Consider the following 19,803-nt stretch of genomic DNA (forward strand, 5'->3'; position numbering starts at 1 on the left):
ACACTGGCTAAGTGTTATCTTAAGAATGTTAAAGCAAATGTTCTCTTGCAACATCAAGTTATGACTGAGTCTCATAACACCTTTCACGTTATATAAAAGAGTAAAATAGACATGATTTTTAGTGGACCGAATACCTAAATCTGTCTTCAGAAGTATGGAATAATTACGATTTTTTGAAAGAAGTCTCTTATGCTCAACCAAGGCTGCATTTATTTGATCAAAAATACAGTAAAAACAATAATATTGCAAAATATTATCACAATTTTAGGGCCCTATGATTTCCGCGATGCAGAAAACACAGATGGAATGGCAGAATCCAGTCATATAAACTGAATTTACTGTATAACACTGAATGTCACAGAATTTGTCAAATTTTTGATGAATAAATAAAAAGTACGTCAGTACACTTAAATCAAATCGCGAAATTACGGATTAGGGCCAAGCAATAATAAAAAAATAAAACCATTTTGAGATTAAAGATGTTAAATTACGAGAAAAAAACTAATTAAATTTCGAGAAAAAAGTCGAGATAAAATGTTGAGAATAAAGTCATTAAATTATGAGAAAAAAGTCGTTAAATTACGAGAACAAATTTGTTAAATTATGAATTTGTTCTCATAATTTAACGACTTTTTTCTAGTAATTTAATGACTTTATTCTTATAATTTAATGACTTTATTCGCAACATTTTATCTCGACTTTTTTCTCGAAATTTAATGAGTTTTTTTTCTTGTAATTTAACATCTTTAATCTCAAAATGGTTTTATTTTTTTATTATTGCTTGGCCCTAATCCTCTTAAATATGAATCATGCATGTTCTGCTTGTCTCTGTGTGAATGAATGGCGCAGACGCGAGGTTTCATTTACCACACACACTGAAGCACACGTGACGCTCGCCATGTTTTCATCCTCTGAATGCATAAACTTCAACTCCAGAGTCACTTCATGGGCATTTTACCGTTTCATTTGAGAAAACTATCGTCATAAACTCAAAGGTCTTCACTTAAACCCATCAAAATAAAGTTTGGTTTAACTTTTAAGAAATTGTGACAGAAATATATTACTGTTGTAAGGTAGAATTTAGCTTCGTCTCAGTTTAAAGGTGCCCTAGATTCAAAATTTGAATTTATCTTGGCATAGTTGAATAACAAGAGTTCAGTACATGGAAAAGACATACACTGAGTTTCAAACTCTATTGCTTTCTCTTTCTTATGTAAATCTCATTTGTTTAAAAGACTTCCGGAAAACACGCGGATCTCAACATAACACCGACTGTTACGTAACAGTCGGGGTGAACGCCCCAATATTTGCATATGCCAGCCCATGTTCCCAACATTATGAAAGGCATTAGACAAGGGCAGATAGTAACGTCTGGATCTGCACAGGTGAATCAACAGACTAGGTAAGCAAGCAAGAACAATAGCGAAAAATGGCAGATGGAGCAATAATAACTGACATGATCCATGATTACATGATATTTTTAGTGATATTTGTAAATTGTCTATCTAAATGTTTCGTTAGCATGTTGGTAATGTACTGTTAAATGTGGTTAAAGTTACCATCGTTTCTTACTGTATTCACGGAGACAAGAGCCGTCGCTATTTTCATTTTTAAACACTTGCAGTCTGTATAATTCATAAACACAACTTCATTCTTTATAAATCTCTCCAACAGTGTAGCATTAGCCGTTAGCCACAGAGTATATAGCCTCAAACTCATAGAGAATTAAATATAAACATCAAAATAAATACTTTACTCACATAATTCGAAGCATGCATACAGCATGCATGACGAACATCTTGTAAAAGGGTTATATTAGCTGTGTGAACTTTGTAAATGTGCTGTAATATAATCGAGAGCTCGTGTGGCAGGGAGCACGTGAATTAAAGGGGCGGCGCGCTGAAAAAAATCAGTGCATAGTTAATGATGCCCCAAAATAGGCAGTTAAAAAAATTAATTTAAAATAATCTATGGGGTATTTTGAGCTGAAACTTCACAGACACATTCAGGGGACACCTTAGACTTATATTACATCTTGTGAAAAAGCATTCTTGGGCACCTTTAATAATACTTTAACAGTAAAGCTCTGTTGAGCACTTTGTTTGATGAAAGTTTGTTTAATGTCATATGATTAAAAGATAAATTAATGTTTTATGCCTTCATCTTATTGCCAGAAAAATTAAAATACACAACACAGAATTTCTGAAAAAGCAAAACATTTCATAGAAATAAAATTTAAAATAATAATAAATGTTGTCATTTAATTATTTAGATATGCTTTTTGATTATTAAAATTGAATTAAACCATTAAAATGGAGTCCAGAAAACTTAAAAAACAGAACACGTAGAATTTGGTTAAAAATATAACAAATTTCAGTTTAAAAAAATAATAATTTTTGATACAATTTTAATAAATTGATAAACTGTGTAAGTTTCATGATTTCAATTAATTAGACATGCTTTTTGATTACTAAAATTTGATTTAACCATTAAAATGGAGTCAAAAAAAAATAATTAAAACTGAAAAAATGGAATCCAGAAAAATTAAAATGGAAAAAATGGAATTTGGGAATAAATAAAATGGATTTCAAAATAACTATTTTCCATGTGAATACATTTTAAAATGTAATTTATTCCTGTGATTCAGCATCATTACTCCAGTCTTCAGTGTCACATGATCCTTCAGAAATCATTCTAATATGATGATTTGCTGCTCAAGAATCATTTCTGATTATTATCAATGTTGAAACAAGTTTTTGCTGATTCATATTTTTATGAAAACCGTGACACACTACCATTCAAACATTTGAGGTAAGATAAAAAGAAATGAATCATTTTAATTCACCAAAGTCATGTTAAATTTATCAAAATGGAGAGTAAATCACTTTCACAAGTTTCTATTGCCTGCTGTTCATTGAACTACTATTAATAATAAACATTAACAAATCATTATTATTCCAAACTTTTGACAAACTCCACCACAATCACTGTATATTTTCACTGAGTAAATTATGGAGTTTCATTTTTTAATGTACTTCCAACCGAAGAGAATATTAATATTACAAATGGCCCACACGAAAGATTAATGACAACTAAATCATCTGAAAATGGGGGCAATTATATATCAATTATAATATCTCAGTATATTCAAATACCCGAAATGCCAAACATATCAGAGGAAAAAAATACCTTGCACAGCCAAGCTGGCCAAATGGATGGCTTGCTCAATGGAGCATGGGATCTTCCCCTCCAGAACGTCCTTCTTCAGCTGGAGATAATACTGATATCTGCATGAAAAAACAGGAAGTGAGTAAAAGCGTTGTAACAGCACTAATGTGATCATTTTCAGTAATTTTCTTGTCCTTAACCTGGTTATCTCTTGTTGTAACTGGGTGACAGTCGACACGTAGAACACCACCCCAAAGTAAACGGTCGGCTCCAGTCCGTACTTGTCAAGCTGTTTCTTCAGCGGCTTCTCCAAATCAATCCATCTCTGCTGGTTTTGTTTGTTGTAGTACCAGAGGCTGAAATATGTTATCTGGGGAATGAACAGAATTTCACCGATTGTTCTTTTACTCATGAGAAACAACAGGCCGGCGAACATTCATGTGCTTGACTTCAAAACAGTTTTTCTGTGAAGACTATCAAAGCTTTGACTTAGATGAAACTTTGGCAAAGGATTTGCAGCTAAAAAAAAAAAAAAAAAAAAAAAAAATCAAGAAATTGGCTTGGAAATGGATATTTGACTGCATTGTCCTGTGGTGTGACATCCTAAACTTCATCTAAAACTATTTATGCAATTCCCTTTAATTTTTATCAGCTCAAACTAATTGAAATACAACACGCATGGAATATTTGTACTTTTACGTTCATGTCACACAGCATGATGGTCTCTGATCTGCAGAAATAGCTAAAATTGTGACTAAAACAAGTGAAAAACTGACCAGCTACAGCATCTACTTTATGATTTCATATACATTTAACCTGAAATCTTAAAAATAAATAAACAAATAAATAAAAGACTTGTTATTTGTCAACTTTATATGCTAAAACATTTATCAATCACGCTTTAGATTAGGATCCAATTTTCACTATTAACTATTACTAACTATTAACTATGACTTTTGCACCAATAAACCCCTAATTACTGCTTATTAATAGTTAGTAAGGTAGTTCAATTTTGTTTGTATTGGTAGGATTATGGGATGTAGAATATGATCATGCAAATTGCAGCATTAATGTGTGCTTTATAAGTCCTAATAAACAGCCAATATCCTAGAAATATGCACGCTAATAAGCAACAAGTTAATAGTGAGAATTGGACCCTAAACTAAAGTGTTACCATTTTTCCAATTAATTATGCTCCAAAAACTTTTACTGCCGTTTTTATGACTCATATTAAGTCCTAAACTACATGCATGTGGTATTTCTACTTTCAAAAATTCATATTAAAGCACTATAATTGATCCATAAAATAGTTGAATGGTAATTAAAATGAGTGACCAGTTACAGCACATAAAACATGCACTTTACACATCTTATGCATTCATATACATTTAACCCAAAATCCAAAAAATGGACACGACATCTGTCAACTTTAAAGGCTAAAACAAGCTGTTTTAATTTATTCCGCTTTAAGCTCAAATTTGCAAAATCCAAACAAGCTGATTAAATCCCTCACACACCTCAAGCATTGACATGCAGTGTGATGAAGCTATGATTAATTTAAAACTATTTTAAACATTTTTTTCCACATTGCTTCATATAATCATTATGCAATGCATGTGGTTTTTATGACTCATATTTAGTCAGACTACATGCATGCAATATTTGCAATTACTTTAAACAAAAAATTCATATCAAAGCACAGGATTAAAATTGATCTGCATTTTTTAAATACAGCTAAACGATGATTAAAATGTGGGTAACGCTTTACAATAACTATGAGCAATAAATTTGTTAATTACACTATTTATTCATCTTTTTTAATATTAAATACAGCTGTGAGTTCATGTTAGCTATTAACAGATGCATCATTTGATTTTAATAACGTATTAGTAAAGGCTGAAATTAACATTAACAAAGATTAATGAATGCTTTAGAAGTATTGTTCATTATCAGTTCATGTTAACTAATGTAATTAAAGGATTAGTTCACTTCAGAATTAAAATTCTGATGATTTACTCGCCCCCATGTCATCCAAGATGTTCATGTCTTTCTTTCTTCAGTTGAAAAGACATTAATGTTTTTGAGGAAAACATTACAGGATTTTTCTCCATATAGTGGACTTCACTGGGGTTCAACGGGTTGAAGGTCCAAATGTCAGTTTCAGTGCAGCTTCAAAGAGCTCTACATGATCCCAGACGAGGAATAAGAGTCTTATCTAGAGAAACAATCGTCATTTTCTGAAATAAAATAAAAATTCTATAATTTTTAACCACAAATGCTCGTCTTGCACTGCTCTGCGATGCTCCACGCATTACGTAATCATGTTGGAAAGATCACGCGTGACGAAGGCAGAAGCACCAATCCAGTGTTTACAAAGTGAGCGTTCAAAGACTAAGTCAAACGCTCTTTACAAAAAAAGGTTGTAAAATGATTTTGAAGTTGGAGGAGAAAATGAGATGGAGTTTGTCATCACACGTGACCTTTCCAACATGATTACGTCATGCGTGGCGCGTCACAGAGCAGTGCAAGACAAGCATTTGTGTTTAAAAAGTATATAATTGTTTATTTTTTTTTTAGAAAATGGCCAATGGTTTCTCTAGATAAGACTCTTATTCCTCGTCTGGGATCATGTAGAGCTCTTTGAAGCTGCACTGAAACTGACATTTGGACCTTCAACCCGTTGAACCCCAGTGAAGTCCACTATATGGAGAAAAATCCTGGAATGATTTCCTCAAAAACATTAATTTCTTTTCGACTGAAGAAAGAAGACATGAACATCTTGGATGACATGGGGTGAGCAAATTATCAGAATTTTAATTCTGAACTGAACTAATTCTTTAACTACTGTTAACAAATGCAACCTTATTGTGAAATGTTACCAAAATGGGTGAAAAATCTGAAATGAAATATACGCTTCTCCTTATGCATTGCATGATATACATATAACCAACAATCTTGAAGCTAAACTGGACATGATATTTTGTCAATTCTAATACGCAACTGTCATAGTTCTGCTTTAATCTCACTCTTCTAAAATCCTGCAAGCACACAATTAGCTCCCGCTGATTAAATCACTGTTCTAGTGAACTTTAGGCTACTAAAAACCACAGTATATACTCTCATGTGTGATTCTCATACAACATCTGGCAATCTACATTTTGATATGATAATCTGACTTTGCAGCAACATTCAGACTGCATACAAATGAAGTGCACTTAGTCCAGGCTGAATTCTTGGCACACGCGCATTTAGGGTGTTTGACAGCATTTTGGTTGCAGTCCTAGAATAGCCTAGACTCCAGACGGCACCAGCGAGCTAAAATAAACACACGCCCATGGTGTGTTAAGGTGATTTCGACCAGATTAAACCAAGTAGTAGCCAGGGGACGTCCAGCAACCTACCTCGCGTAACTCGAGTCTCTGCGCGACTGCCTCCAGACATTCCTGGCCCGTGCTCTCCACCGAAAGCGTGAACTCCACATACTCGCCGTTGAGCAGCTGTATGCGGGTGACCAGGCAGCTTTTGCTGGACACTGTGTATCTTCTGGTTCTCTTGAGTTTTAATCCGAACGGAAGGGGCATGTTGAACCTTCCTCGAGCAGAATGATTCGATTCAGCTTTTCTCTGCGCTTAATCCATGGAGAGGTGCTGGATTATACAGGGCTCCACAAGACAAACACATGAGTCCCTGGATAAAGACAAACAGATTTACAGTGATATCAGTATTTATCTGCTCAGCAGTGGGTCACAGATAAAAGGCAAAAACAATGCAAATAATAAAATGCAACTATGCATAGTTAGAGAAAGGTTACCAAATTTTACGCTTTCCATATCTTTTATTGTTTGAACCCAAATTCATCTGTCACTTAGTAATATGACTAATAATAATGCAATATTAACTTAGGGTGTGTTCCATAAACAACACTTCTATGGTTGTTTATGCATTTACAAAATGCCATGTCATGGCTAATTAATTCAATTCACATGTATTTGTATAGCGCTTTTCACGATGCATATCGTTTCAAAGCAGCTTTACAGAGAATGCATGTCAACATTACAATTTAGAGAATGCAGTTAGCTAATAATGTAGTAATTTAGGCAATTAATTTACAATCACTGTTAGCAGTTTAATTGAAGGTAGAAGCAATGAGCTCCTGGAAATAATGAATTACATATTAACAATAATTAGGATATATAGAAATTTGGGAATGTGCAAAAAATGCATTTATTAAAACCTATTTTAGAAGCATGACATGAAACAAATTTAGATTTAGTTAGAAAAAGTTTACCAAATTTTACGCTTTCCATATCTTTTATTGTTTGAATCCAAATTCATCTGTCACTTAGTAATATGACTAATACTAATGCAATATTACTTAGTGTTTGTTCCATAAACAACACTTCTATGGTTGTCTATGCATTTACAAAATGCCTTATCATGGATGCATGGTGTATTAATATTAATAAATGCAATTATTAAAACCTATTTTAGAAGCATGACATGAAACAAATTTAGATTTAGTTAGAAAAAGCTTACCAAATTTTATGCATATCTTTTATTGTTTGAATCCAAATTCATCTGTCACTTAGTAATATGACTAATACTAATGCAAAATTAGCTTAGTGTGTTTCATAAACAACACTTCTATGGTTGTCTATGCATTTACAAAATGCCTTGCCATGGCTAATTAATATTAATAAATGCATTTATTAAAACCTATTTTAGAAGCATGACATGAAACAAATTTACATGTAAAAAAAAAAAAAAAAAAGAAGCTGTCATGCAGCAATCAGTCTGCTCCTTTATTTAAACTGAAAACTTGATTCATAATTGAGATTAATAACATAATTCATATAGTTATGAAACAATCAGTCAAAAAAACTAGTGTAATCAGAGCAAACATATACTAAATTAATTTCACACACTGACTTAACGTTATACACATGCTAATATACATTCATAATATTTATAATTATGGTATTTTTAATAAAACAACCTGTTTTATTATAAATACAACAATTATTCATTATATTATGGTCCATATATGAATGACATCAAACAAAAACAGCATAAACAAAACAGAGGAGGCATTTAAAACCCCTAAATCGGTCAAAATATGCACTTTATTATATAAAAATACATCAACGCTCTTAATCCTTCGGATAATATTCAAAATAGATGAGTTTTACAGCATTTACGAAATATAAACAAACACCAAAAAATGTCTGACTAACTTTTGGGAGCAACAAGTGACCACAAAACCGCACGCATCCAAACTGGACTTAAACACATCATTAAATAAGACGTCAAAGTCTTCAAACACACATTTAAACGTCTAAATACATATGATTTATTGAGAAGTATTGAGTTTTAGCGTAAATTATAGTTTAAGAGCGCGCGCTGGCTAACACTGCTAACACTTTTGAGTTAAACGAGTAAAAAGAGTAGATTAAACGGCTCTCCGCCGCTTACCTGCTGGGTTATCTGATTTATTATATCCTTAATTTATAACATGGATAGTTTTTGGGGTGTGAATTAGGGTTTAAGATAATAATCCGATATTTGGTGGAGTTTGTTTTTTTCGGGATTGACGCATGTTTGAGGTTCCTCGGGTCACACTCCTGCTGCTGCGTCACATCCGCTCGGAATACCAGAGGAAAGGTGAGCGGGATCATATTCATCCGCAGCTCTATTTTCTCTCACACCCATGAAGTCTGAACGCTTTTTTACCGTTTTAACACATTCACGAGAACTTATTGTGATGGGGAACAGGTGGAAATTCAGTTTTGATTTTTTTTAGACATGAAAGATATGGTGAGATTTAAATGAAGATTGAGATTAATAAATTGAGCAATTGTGCTGCGCCTCGATACAGGTCGCGCGTTACGTCAGGTGCGTGGAATGCGTGGAATGAGAGCAGCTGCGCATTACCACACTGAAACTGAGAGGAGTTTTGCTGTGATAAGCAAGACTTTATCATCTTTTGAGGATTTGTGGGTCTTGTTTGTCATATTTGTGCCTGGTAATCTGTTAGAGAGCATTTCATTGAAGCTACAGAATCATTTGCTGATGTGATTCAATTCTCTTATAATAAACATGAATCAAATGTGATTGCAAAAGCATTTTATTATCTATTGGCTATTTCATGCATCAAAAATACAGTAGTCTGTAAAAGTCATTTGAAATATAAAAATACATATGAGAACACACAGGTAAAAAGTTATTCATTTCTCAGTAGTTAAAAAGGCAAAACACTCAGTAGACAATTAAACCGACTAAAGGGAAACTAACAATGTAAATTATATTGGATTTTTCAGTGTAACAAGTATTCAAAGTACACAACTGTTTAAGACACTTGTGGTCACTTTAAAGACAGCTTTATTATGTTTACTTAAGCATTTATGAATACTGCAATTTTTATGTGCATCGTAAACTAAAACAAATGTAGACCTCCTGTTAGTGATGGTTTTGATGGATTCCTTACTAGGCATTTAATAGTTTGTCAGTTGTCCAATAATTAAGCATATATTTATATATATTTTTATTTTGTGTGTGTGCATGTGTGTATGAGAAAGAGTGTGTGTGTGTGTGCTTGTATGTAAGTCTGTGTTTGAGAGAGAGTGTGTATTTGTGTATGTGAGTGTGTGTGAGAGTGTGTGTATTTGTGTGTGTAAGAGTGTGTGTTTGTGCGTGAGTGTGTGAGAGTGCGTGTGTGAGTGTGTATTTGTGTGTGAGATTGCGTGTGTATTTGTGTGTGTGAGAGTGTGTATTTGTGTGAAAGAGTGTGTATTTGTGTGTGTGAGAGTGTGTGTTTGTGTGTGAGATTGCGTGTGTATTTGTGTGTATGAGAGTGTGTATGTGTGTGAGAGTGTATATTTGTGTGAGAGTGTGTATTTGTGTGTGAGAGTGTGTGTGTGTGTGTGTGTGAGTGTGTGTTTGTGTGTGAGTGTGTGTATTTGTGTGTGTGAGAGTGTGTATTTGTGTGTGAGAGTGTGTATTTGTGTGTGTGAGAGTGTGTATTTGTGTGTGTGAGAGTGTGTATTTGTGTGAGAGAGTGTGTTTGAGTGTGAGTGTGTGTATTTGTGTGTGTGAGAGTGTGTATTTGTGTGAGAGAGTGTGTATGTGTGTGAGAGTGTGTATTTGTGTGAGAGAGTGTGTATTTGTGTGTGTGAGAGTGTGTGTTTGTGTGTGAGTGTGTGTGTGTGTGTGTGTGAGAGAGAGCTTGTGAGAGTGTGTATTTGTGTGAGAGAGTGTGTATTTGTGTGTGTGTGAGAGTGTGTATTTCTGTGTGAGAGAGTGTGTGTTTGTGTGAGAGAGTGTGTATTTGTGTGTATATATGTGTGTCTGTAACACCTACAAAAGTTTTAAAGATGGACGTCTTTCAAATGTTAAATAAAATCCGCTGTATCAAGTAAATCAGTGAATATGAATACTGCAGCGTCACAAACTGAAACATTCAAGTAAACGTCACAGCATGAGTTCTGAATAATAAACCCTAAACAATAAACAGCCACATTAGGAGCAGAAAAATTATGAAAAAAGTACTGAACACCTGCAAACATCTTGCAGAAAATACTGGAATGGCTTGTATAACTATCGATTCCTGGAAAACACACTTTCATAACACTAAAAAAGTAAACAAAAAGGAAATCTGAAATTCTTACAGCATCAAAAAGAAAAATCTTTGTGCTTTTGCAGATTAGAACTCATCATCACTGACGTCACCTCTCGTCTGCTCCTGTTCAAACTCTTCCTGTTGATCCTTCAGCGTCTCTGACACACTTAAAGACTCCGCCATGATTTTCCCAAGTTCATCGACCTGTTCTAACACTCCACGATCGTCTTCATTTCCCACAGCACAGGTGAGATGTTCATCCTCGTTCAGGAGGATGTGATTAAACTCCACGTCCAGGCTCTGGTTCACAGGTGTGGATGCTGCAGCAGGAGTGACGTCCTCCATCTGTCCTCGCTCCTCATTAAACACGTCATGGAGAAGATAATCAACATCATGTGGTGGCAGCCGTTTCAAAGGATAATGGGATTCTCCTGCACCCAGTGACGTGATGGAGGCCGCAGGAGGACTTTGCAGGTCCATCTGCAGATTGTCTAGAAGGTGCCGCATTTTGTTCTGTTGGGAATATTAGAGAGATGGAAAATTGTTTGTGCTTTTCCTCATTTTAAGTCACTTTGAATAAAAGGTAAAATCCAAAATCCTCACCTCGTCTAATCGATGTCTGTTCATGTCAATGTGCCGTTCAAACACTCTCTTCAGCACCCTGTGAGGACAGTTAGACTGATTAGCACTAGAAAGTGACACAAAAATGCCTTGCAGTTTGTCTCCAGACGTGAATCAAGATCTCACACACCTGTCAGAGTAAAGGCCCTGCGTCAGGATCTCATTCGTCACGTCTGTAATGAACTCCAGGTACATCAATTCTTCCTCCCTGGTGAAAAGAGGAATGACACGGGAAAAATACAACTGATTGTTATGATTGTACTCTTGTATCATATCAAATACATCATTATTTCTAAAAGTCTCTGCTTTGTTGAAGGGGTCCTATGATGCTTTTTTACTTGTTTTTCTTTCTTTAGTGTGTAATGTTACTGTTTGAGCATGTATGAGAAAAATATCTTCTAGTTGAGTCCCAAAACAACACCAAGACTTTGTAGAAGAGCATAATAGGTCCACTTTAACAATATTAAGTGGAATATTAGCAGATTAAATGCCACATTAGTGTAATATCTCTTGTGTAATACAGGACACTCACTCTGCTGAAACTTTTCTCATTATGGGGGATCTCATGCCTTCTGGTGAAATCCTGAAACAAAAGAAAAGAGTCTTCTCACTTACTTATAAATGTGCAATAATGCAAAAGAAATGTCCGAAAACATTTTGATCAACGTCATGTCTGTCTCGTATGTTTTGATGAGCTCATTACATTTTCTTGGTAGCAAAAGTGTGCTGACTGTAACTTTTCAATGATATATACAGTAGATAATGTTAGAATGTGCATGCTTTATATGATTATTACAGAAACATGTGGTATTTGTGTTATATACAGTAATCTGGAAGATGCCTTTTACCTGGAGGATGAGAGAAGAAAATCACTGTTCTTAAACCGGTTTGTCTTGCCATGATGTCTAAATGAATCCGTTTCTCCATCCGACCACTCGTGATCAAGAGTTAATGTCTGCAAAAGATTAAAAAAGCAAAATATTTAACAAGACGTCAGTGTGTTTCTATTTGAGCTTCTACTTTGTCTAGATTTAAACTCTGCTCACTACAGACATTCATCAAAAAACCTCATCAGGTGCATCCTGGGACGCTTTAAACACAACTGAAGGAGGAACATGTGATGATGAAGCTTTTCAATCATTATCCTGACGGACGGACAGACAGATAGATGGAGAGATAGATAGATAGATAGATAGATAGATAGATAGATAGATAGATAGATAGATAGATAGATAGATAGATAGATAGATAGATAGATAGATGATGGACGGATGGATGGATAGATGATAGATGGATGGATGAGAGATGGATGGATGAGAGATGGATGGATGATGGATGGATGGATAGATAGATGATGGATGGATGATGATAGATGGATAGATGATAGATAAATGGATGGATGGATGAAAGGATAGATGATGGACGATGGATGGATAATAGATAGATAGATAGATAGATAGATAGATAAATGGATGGATGGATAGATAGATGATGGATGGATGGATGGATGGATGATGATGGATGGATGGATGGATGATAGATAGCAAGATAGATGGATGGATGAGAGATGGATGATAGATAGATAGATAGATAGATAGATAGATAGATGATAAATGGATGATGATAGATGGATAGATGATAGATAAATGGATGGATGGATGGATGGATGGATGGATAGATGATAGTTGGATGGACGATAGATGGATGGATGGATAGATAGAAAGATAGATGGATGGATGAGAGATGGATGGATGATGGATGGATGGATGATAGTTGGATGGACGATAGATGGATGGATGGATAGATAGAAAGATAGATGGATGGATGATGGATGGATGGATGGATGATGGATGGATAGATAGATAGATGATGGATGGATGATGGATGGATAGATGATAGATGGATGATGATAGATAGATGATAGATAAATGGATGGATGGATGGATGGATGGATGATAGATGGATGGATGATGGATGGATGGATGGATGATAGATGGATGGATGGATGATAGATGGATGGATGATGGATGGATGGATGGATGATGGATGGATGGATGATGGATGGATAGATAGATAGATGATGGATGGATGATGGATGGATAGATAGACGGATAGATGGATGATGATAGATAGATGATAGATAAATGGATGGATGGATGGATGGATGGATGGATGATGGATGGATGGATGGATGATGGATGGATGGATGGATGGATGGATGATGATAGATGGATGGATGGATGGATGGATGGATGGATGGATGACTTCAGACTTGCCTGGAGCGACTCGATGGGTGGAGAAAAGCCTCGTTTGGACCGTGTGCTGCAGACAACAGAACAAACGCGTTACACCATCAGACGGCCGTTTTTAAACCTCACATAATAGTATCAGTGATTACACCGCACCTCCCGTGGCGCGTCTCCTGGCGAATAACAGAGGACGATTTCTCCTCTTCCACTTTCCTCCGTGGAGGAGTGTAATACCGGTATTGTAACAGCATGGGCTTGTGGTCTGATTTCAGCGTTCTCGGGGTGAAGGGTTTCTCCGGAGTGAAGCGATGAGCGTGTTTCAGCAGTACGTCACCGCTGTAGGTCTTCTGCGTGGGATCCTGAAAGCTCTTGTACCCTCTCTGACTGGCAGACGTGGCACAGGACGGACCCGCGTCCTGCCAGTGAGGGTTTGGGCTTCGGTAACTCAATTCTGAGGCAGATCGGAAGTGGTTCGCAGGGGTTCCAGATGTTTGGGAGGGATATACAATTTGTTTGCAATGAAATGAGGTGCTGATCCTGGGCGACGACATCAGCGATTGCTCCAGGTAATGATAGGCACTCTCGTCACCCTGAACCGATGGTCTGCTCTGGAAACAAAGAGCAAACGTCAGCTCTGAACACAATTTCTGTACAGCAATGTGACTTGATGAAGCTCTAGATGTCATCGTACATTTTTAGTAGAGCAGGAGGTTCTTGAGTTTATCCTTGTGCTCCTCTGGGAATCAGATCTTCTCGACTGACTCAGAGCATCTTTCCTTGACTCACGACGCTTCTGATCAACATCTACAGAGGTAAAAATGAGTGAAAAAAAATATTTTAAATTAATGAGGTTATATCTGGTTATACAAAATGTTAAATATATTTGATTTCATATATTATATATACTCGTCTCTACAGAATCCCCCACAGGTGCTCAAGAGTGTTAAGATTGAGTGCAATACATGTCCACAGAAGGTTTTTCACCTTGGGAGAATGCATATCCTCATTGTCATGTTGATAAAGCTTTTGCTGGCTCTGAGACACTCGCTTGGTATTTCTCCTGCTCTTTGTCTAGCAAAAAAATCCCTCATCCCTAAATGAAAGCTTAAAATGAAGGCCTGATTATTTCAGGGGCCTTGTCAGTAGTCCATTGTTTTTGAATTTCTGTGTTACTTTTGCTATATTTTCACACTTAAAACAATGATTTGGTATTATACCACTGTCCTCTTTTGTGCTAAGAAATAAGTCTCCTGACAGTTCTCTCCCAAGTGCTTCCATTGTTGTCAGCATTAAGTCTGAGAATGATTCAGTGGGCTATATAACACTTTTAATTGTCAAGAAATTACTTCTCTTTAAATGTTTTGGTTCAACATACTTACCTGTTGATCAAACATTTCCTTAAACTTACACCAGAAACTTTTTATTTAGTTTGTAGTAGCTTTTAGGAGGGTATATTCATTTTTGCTACACAACATTTTATCACGTTGATAAGAAAATCTTTTTCTGACATGCTTTTGGTAATTGCTTTTGGTAATTTTGACATGCTTCTTTGGTAATTGAATAAGTATATATATATATATATATATATATATATATATACACTGCCCTGGCAAATATAAACACCCCTGGCAAAGTGTGTTTTTGGACGATATCAGCATAAATCCTTATCATTTTTTGGTGCAAATACATTACAGTAACTTGACATTATCATTGAAGACCAGCAATAATAATTTTCATTTTGATTACATAATAATGGCAATATATACATGTCAAAGTCAGACACGCCCCTTTGCCAGCTGTGATGCCTGGTTACTGGTTTAAGCTTAGTCCAGGTTTGTGAAAGATGTTTGGGTCAGCACACCTTAATAGCTTCAACAATTGATTGCCGATTAAGTTTACAATACAATGAACCAATCAGAACCCAGTTTAGTTCAGATAGCTGCTAATGCTGGATATTTTGATGAATCAAAACTTTTTTTTTTTTTTTTTTTGTATAAACTGTTTATATAATAAAATATGTTTTTGTCGTTTGTGTTGTCCCTTATCAGTGCAAAATTATCACAAATTAAAAAGGATTCATGCCAATATTGTCCAAAACCACACTTTTCTAGGGCGTTTCCAAACTTTTGGAGGGCAGCGTATATATTATGCATGATATTTTGTGTATTTTAAAATGAAATGAATTGGTAATACAGGACTTTCTCTTACATTTGACATTGCTCTGCATGCTTTTAGGCACTGAACAGTCCACAGCAGCTAAAAGAAAACAAAATAAGTGGTGAGTATATAATTAAATTAGACAGGAATAAAGCATAAAGGAAACATTTTCCAATAGCCTTGATTATAAACATGTAAAAGCTATAAACTTGACATCCTGGCATGCATTTTAATTTGGCACTTACCTTTGGCTGAATACAGCTTTCTGTAATGTGACAGCATGTGGTCTTTAATCATGTACTGATTCATCAGTTTGCCAGATGAACCAAGACAGTACCCTAAAAGATTAATATTTATACATCAATATTTATAAATAACTAGAATTGTTTCTAGTTCAATCAGGAGACAACAAATCAAACGGTCTCAGATGTCACTGCCATGCTATTTTGATTTTACCGTGGTAAATATTCAAAAACTATGGTCTATTAACGCGATATTATATCTAAATAACGTTACATATCATTACAACCATGTCACTTTTTATGTTTAGTGCTGCAAAGTAACATGATTTAACAAGTTTCTATTACAATTACATGTCATAAACATAACAAATGTATACGTGTCTGTTTGGTCAGATTATATTTGATGAGGCGAATATTATTTACCTGGTTTAGTGTCCATGATGACAAACTCTGGCTGGAGTCTCATTCTCAAAACACTCGTGTTTCACCGGAAACCATCATTTTAAATATTCACATGAGCGCATGAGGTAATATAGCCATATCAATAATACTTTATGAATTTATTTTCACAGTTATCATCTTTCACAGCTGTTTTGCTAGCTGCCAGCTATCTGTCCTCGCTACCGTGAAGCTTCACCGTCGCCATTTTGGTTGCTATGCGTGCGTCTGACGTCAGTATACGCAATCACGCACAACTTCATTAGGGCTGTTTTAGAATAAAAATTACTAAAGTAAAACATATCTGTGAAAACATTTTGTATTCTTACTACCCACATCTGTCCCACTCTCACTTGCACTTTCTGCTGACTTCAATAATTAAAAATAAATTAATAAATAAAAAATAAGAATAATATGACGTTGTTGTTTTGTTGGGTTTTTTTTTTTTTTTTTTTTTTATAATTATATAATTATAATATAATTATTGTGTAATAATTATTGAAATAATTAAAGAAATATTGTGTAATATGCAAATGAACCTACTTAAGAACTATTTCACTATTCAGAGATATTTATACTACAGAGACCATTTTAAACACATAAATCAATATTTTTTCCACTAGTCAAAGTCGTAAATTTTCTAGTAATAAATAAATCTGTAAATGTGTATCAGAATAGTAGATTTACTATGAATGTGTACACATGAGACTGGATATTTCATTTAGAAAAATGCACGTTTATGATCTTATGCCACACATTCATTACTAATGGATGCTGAGTCTTAAGGAGGTACAGTACAGTTTCATCCATATTTCATGAGGAATCTCCGGGTGGTTCCTGCTCAGTGCAAACAGGCCAGACCTTAACTAACTACACATCATGAATGATGAAGAACTCTCCGTCCTGTAAAGGTGATTTCACAGAGCTAAGCATGAGAGAAGAGCATAATAATTATGAGTGAATATTATGTTGTATTAAAATGTATTAGATTAAATAAAATTTTAGGCTATTCACATGTAACTTTTATTACATTTTATTGATATTTTATTTTTTTAACTTTTATTTATTATTATAACATTTTATTAACTGAAAATGTAGTTCTGCAATGATTTCAAAGACATTTAACCCATCAGTAAATTCATATTTATAAAACAGAATATAAATGAGTGATGTAGCTGATGGCAAAAGCTACTGTTAATTAAATTACAATATTTATTAATTATAGTATTAAACACAATCTGCAATGTTAAGTATTATATAATATTATTATTGGCATATTTAAATAATTAATAAATATAGTCTACAGTAACAGTAATGGGGTAAATTACACCCCGTTATGGTTTTTAAATTATTATGGGGTTTTATGGTTTTAATATCTTAATAAAACCCACAGTTGAAGAATTATCTTTCCTGTAAATGGTACTGTGGTAAATAATTATGAGTGAATATTATTTTTTATTAACATGGATAGCATAGCATTATTTGTGTTATCTTATTTACACTTAACATTATGTTACATCAAAAAAAGTATCTGATTACATAAAATATGTTACTTGTAAGGCGTTACTTTACTCGTAACATCAAAAAGGTAATCTGATTACGTGATGCGTGTTACTTGTAATGCATTTCTTTAATTGTAACATCAAAAAAGTAATCTGATTACATGATGCGTGTTACTTCTAATGCATTGCTTTACTTGTAACATCAAAAAGTAATCTGATTACATTATGCATGTTACTTGTAATGCATTACTTTACTCGTAACATCAAAAAGTAATCTGATTACATTATGCATGTTACTTGTAATGCATTACTTTACTCGTAACATCAAAAAGGTAATCTGATTACGTAATGCGTTACTTGTAATGCGTTACTTTACTCGTAACATCATAAAATTTAATCTGATCACGTAATGCATGTTACTTGTAATGCTTTACTTTACTCGTAACATCAAAAAAGTAATCTGATTACGTAATGCGTGTTACTTGTAATGTGTTACTTTATACGTAAAATCAAAAAGTATTCTGATTACGTAATGCATGTTACTTGTAACGTGTTATTTTACTCGTAACATCAAAAAAGTATTCTGATTACGTAATGCATGTTACTTGTAAGGTGTTACTTTATTCGTAACATCAAAAAAGTATTCTGATTACGTAATGCATGTTACTTGTAATGTGTTACTTTACTCGTAACATCAAAAAAGTATTCTGATTATGTAATGCATGTTACTTGTAATGTGTTACTTTATTCGTAACATCAAAAAAGTATTCTGATTACGTAATGCATGTTACTTGTAATGTGTTACTTTACTCGTAACATCAAAAAAGTAATCTGATTACATAATGCATGTTACTTGTAATGTGTTACTTTACTCGTAACATCAAAAAAGTAATCTGATTACGTAATGCTTGTTACTTGTAATGTGTTACTTTATACGTAAAATCAAAAAGTATTCTGATTACGTAATGCATGTTACTTGTAACGTGTTATTTTACTCGTAACATCAAAAAAGTATTCTGATTACGTAATGCATGTTACTTGTAATGTGTTACTTTATTCGTAACATCAAAAAAGAATTCTGATTACGTAATGCATGTTACTTATAATGTGTTACTTTACTCGTAACATCAAAAAAGTAATCTGATTACATAATACATGTTACTTGTAATGTGTTACTTTACTCGTAACATCAAAAAAGTATTCTGATTACGCAATGCATGTTACTTGTAACGTGTTACTTTACTCGTAACATCAAAAAAAAAACTGATTATATAATGCATGTTACTTGTAATGTGTTACTTTACTCGTAACATCAAAAAGGTAATCTGATTATGCTACTGCTCATTTTAGATGAGATTGAAAACACCTAATCGCTAGTTTTTCCATAGTCTGAAAACATCAATAGATCAATATAGATTTCAGTCTGAGATTTTCTCAAAGAGGAGAGCTACGGTAGAAATGTGTCTTTTTTTAACATAATCAGAATTATCAGCTGATAAGTTTAAATCAACATATTCTGGTAGACTGGAGGGAGTGTGAGTGAGCATTTTCTACATAGTCTGTGAAAGGTTACCTCCACCAAATTGTTGATGGAATCACATCCTCGTGTTCTGATATCAAAGACATGCAGTGTTCAGCTTGTATGAAGTCCTCTGTCTACTGATTGAACAGGAACAAAAAAATATGAACAAAAACAAATGCAATAATTGAAGCTGTATTATATTTTTTGTATATATTTTATAGTTTTCAGATGATTTTATATTATTTTATTCATTGGTTTGTCAAATACACAGTATTATTGTGTTGCTTTT

General features: G+C 34.2%; 2 protein-coding genes across 3 annotated transcripts in view; both read right to left on the reverse strand.

The window, feature by feature from the left end:
- ptpn21 (protein tyrosine phosphatase non-receptor type 21) overlaps positions 1-8,817 on the reverse strand; it is a 36,316-nt gene extending 27,499 nt beyond the window's left edge. The window contains exons 1-4 of one of the 2 annotated variants that reach the window (XM_048192183.1): positions 8,641-8,817; positions 6,570-6,855; positions 3,369-3,538; positions 3,190-3,287 (exon numbers count right to left, since the gene is read on the reverse strand). In XM_048192183.1, the coding sequence (XP_048048140.1) occupies positions 3,190-3,287; positions 3,369-3,538; positions 6,570-6,749 (448 nt within the window). In that variant the 5' untranslated portion in view covers positions 6,750-6,855; positions 8,641-8,817. The remainder of the gene's footprint in view (positions 1-3,189; positions 3,288-3,368; positions 3,539-6,569; positions 6,856-8,640) is intronic. The other variant, XM_048192184.1, reaches the window with a different exon arrangement.
- A 1,571-nt stretch (positions 8,818-10,388) lies between these two features.
- spata7 (spermatogenesis associated 7) lies at positions 10,389-17,265 on the reverse strand. The gene is made up of 11 exons (XM_048192185.1): positions 16,476-17,265; positions 16,056-16,148; positions 15,862-15,909; positions 14,345-14,457; positions 13,810-14,261; positions 13,681-13,726; positions 12,253-12,359; positions 11,937-11,987; positions 11,535-11,612; positions 11,387-11,444; positions 10,389-11,296 (listed from the first exon to the last, which is right to left on the reverse strand). The coding sequence occupies exons 1-11, from the start codon at positions 16,516-16,518 to the stop codon at positions 10,868-10,870; spliced, it is 1,518 nt and encodes a 505-aa protein (XP_048048142.1). The 5' UTR covers positions 16,519-17,265; the 3' UTR covers positions 10,389-10,867.
- Positions 17,266-19,803: the final 2,538 nt, after the last annotated feature.

The sequence above is a fragment of the Megalobrama amblycephala genome, linkage group LG5, assembly GCF_018812025.1.
Source record: "Megalobrama amblycephala isolate DHTTF-2021 linkage group LG5, ASM1881202v1, whole genome shotgun sequence".
NCBI classification, from domain to species: Eukaryota; Metazoa; Chordata; class Actinopteri; order Cypriniformes; family Xenocyprididae; genus Megalobrama; species Megalobrama amblycephala.

Bases quoted from the DNA above. Each gene is read 5' to 3' on its own strand.
- spata7 (XM_048192185.1), bottom strand. From the start codon at position 16,518: ATGAGACTCCAGCCAGAGTTTGTCATCATGGACACTAAACCAG. The intron at 14,458-15,861 runs GTAAGAGAAAGT...TTACCTCTGTAG, and splicing joins CATGCAGAGCAATGTCAAAT to ATGTTGATCAGAAGCGTCGT. The intron at 11,297-11,386 runs GTGAGGATTTTG...TATTCCCAACAG, and splicing joins ACAGACATCGATTAGACGAG to AACAAAATGCGGCACCTTCT.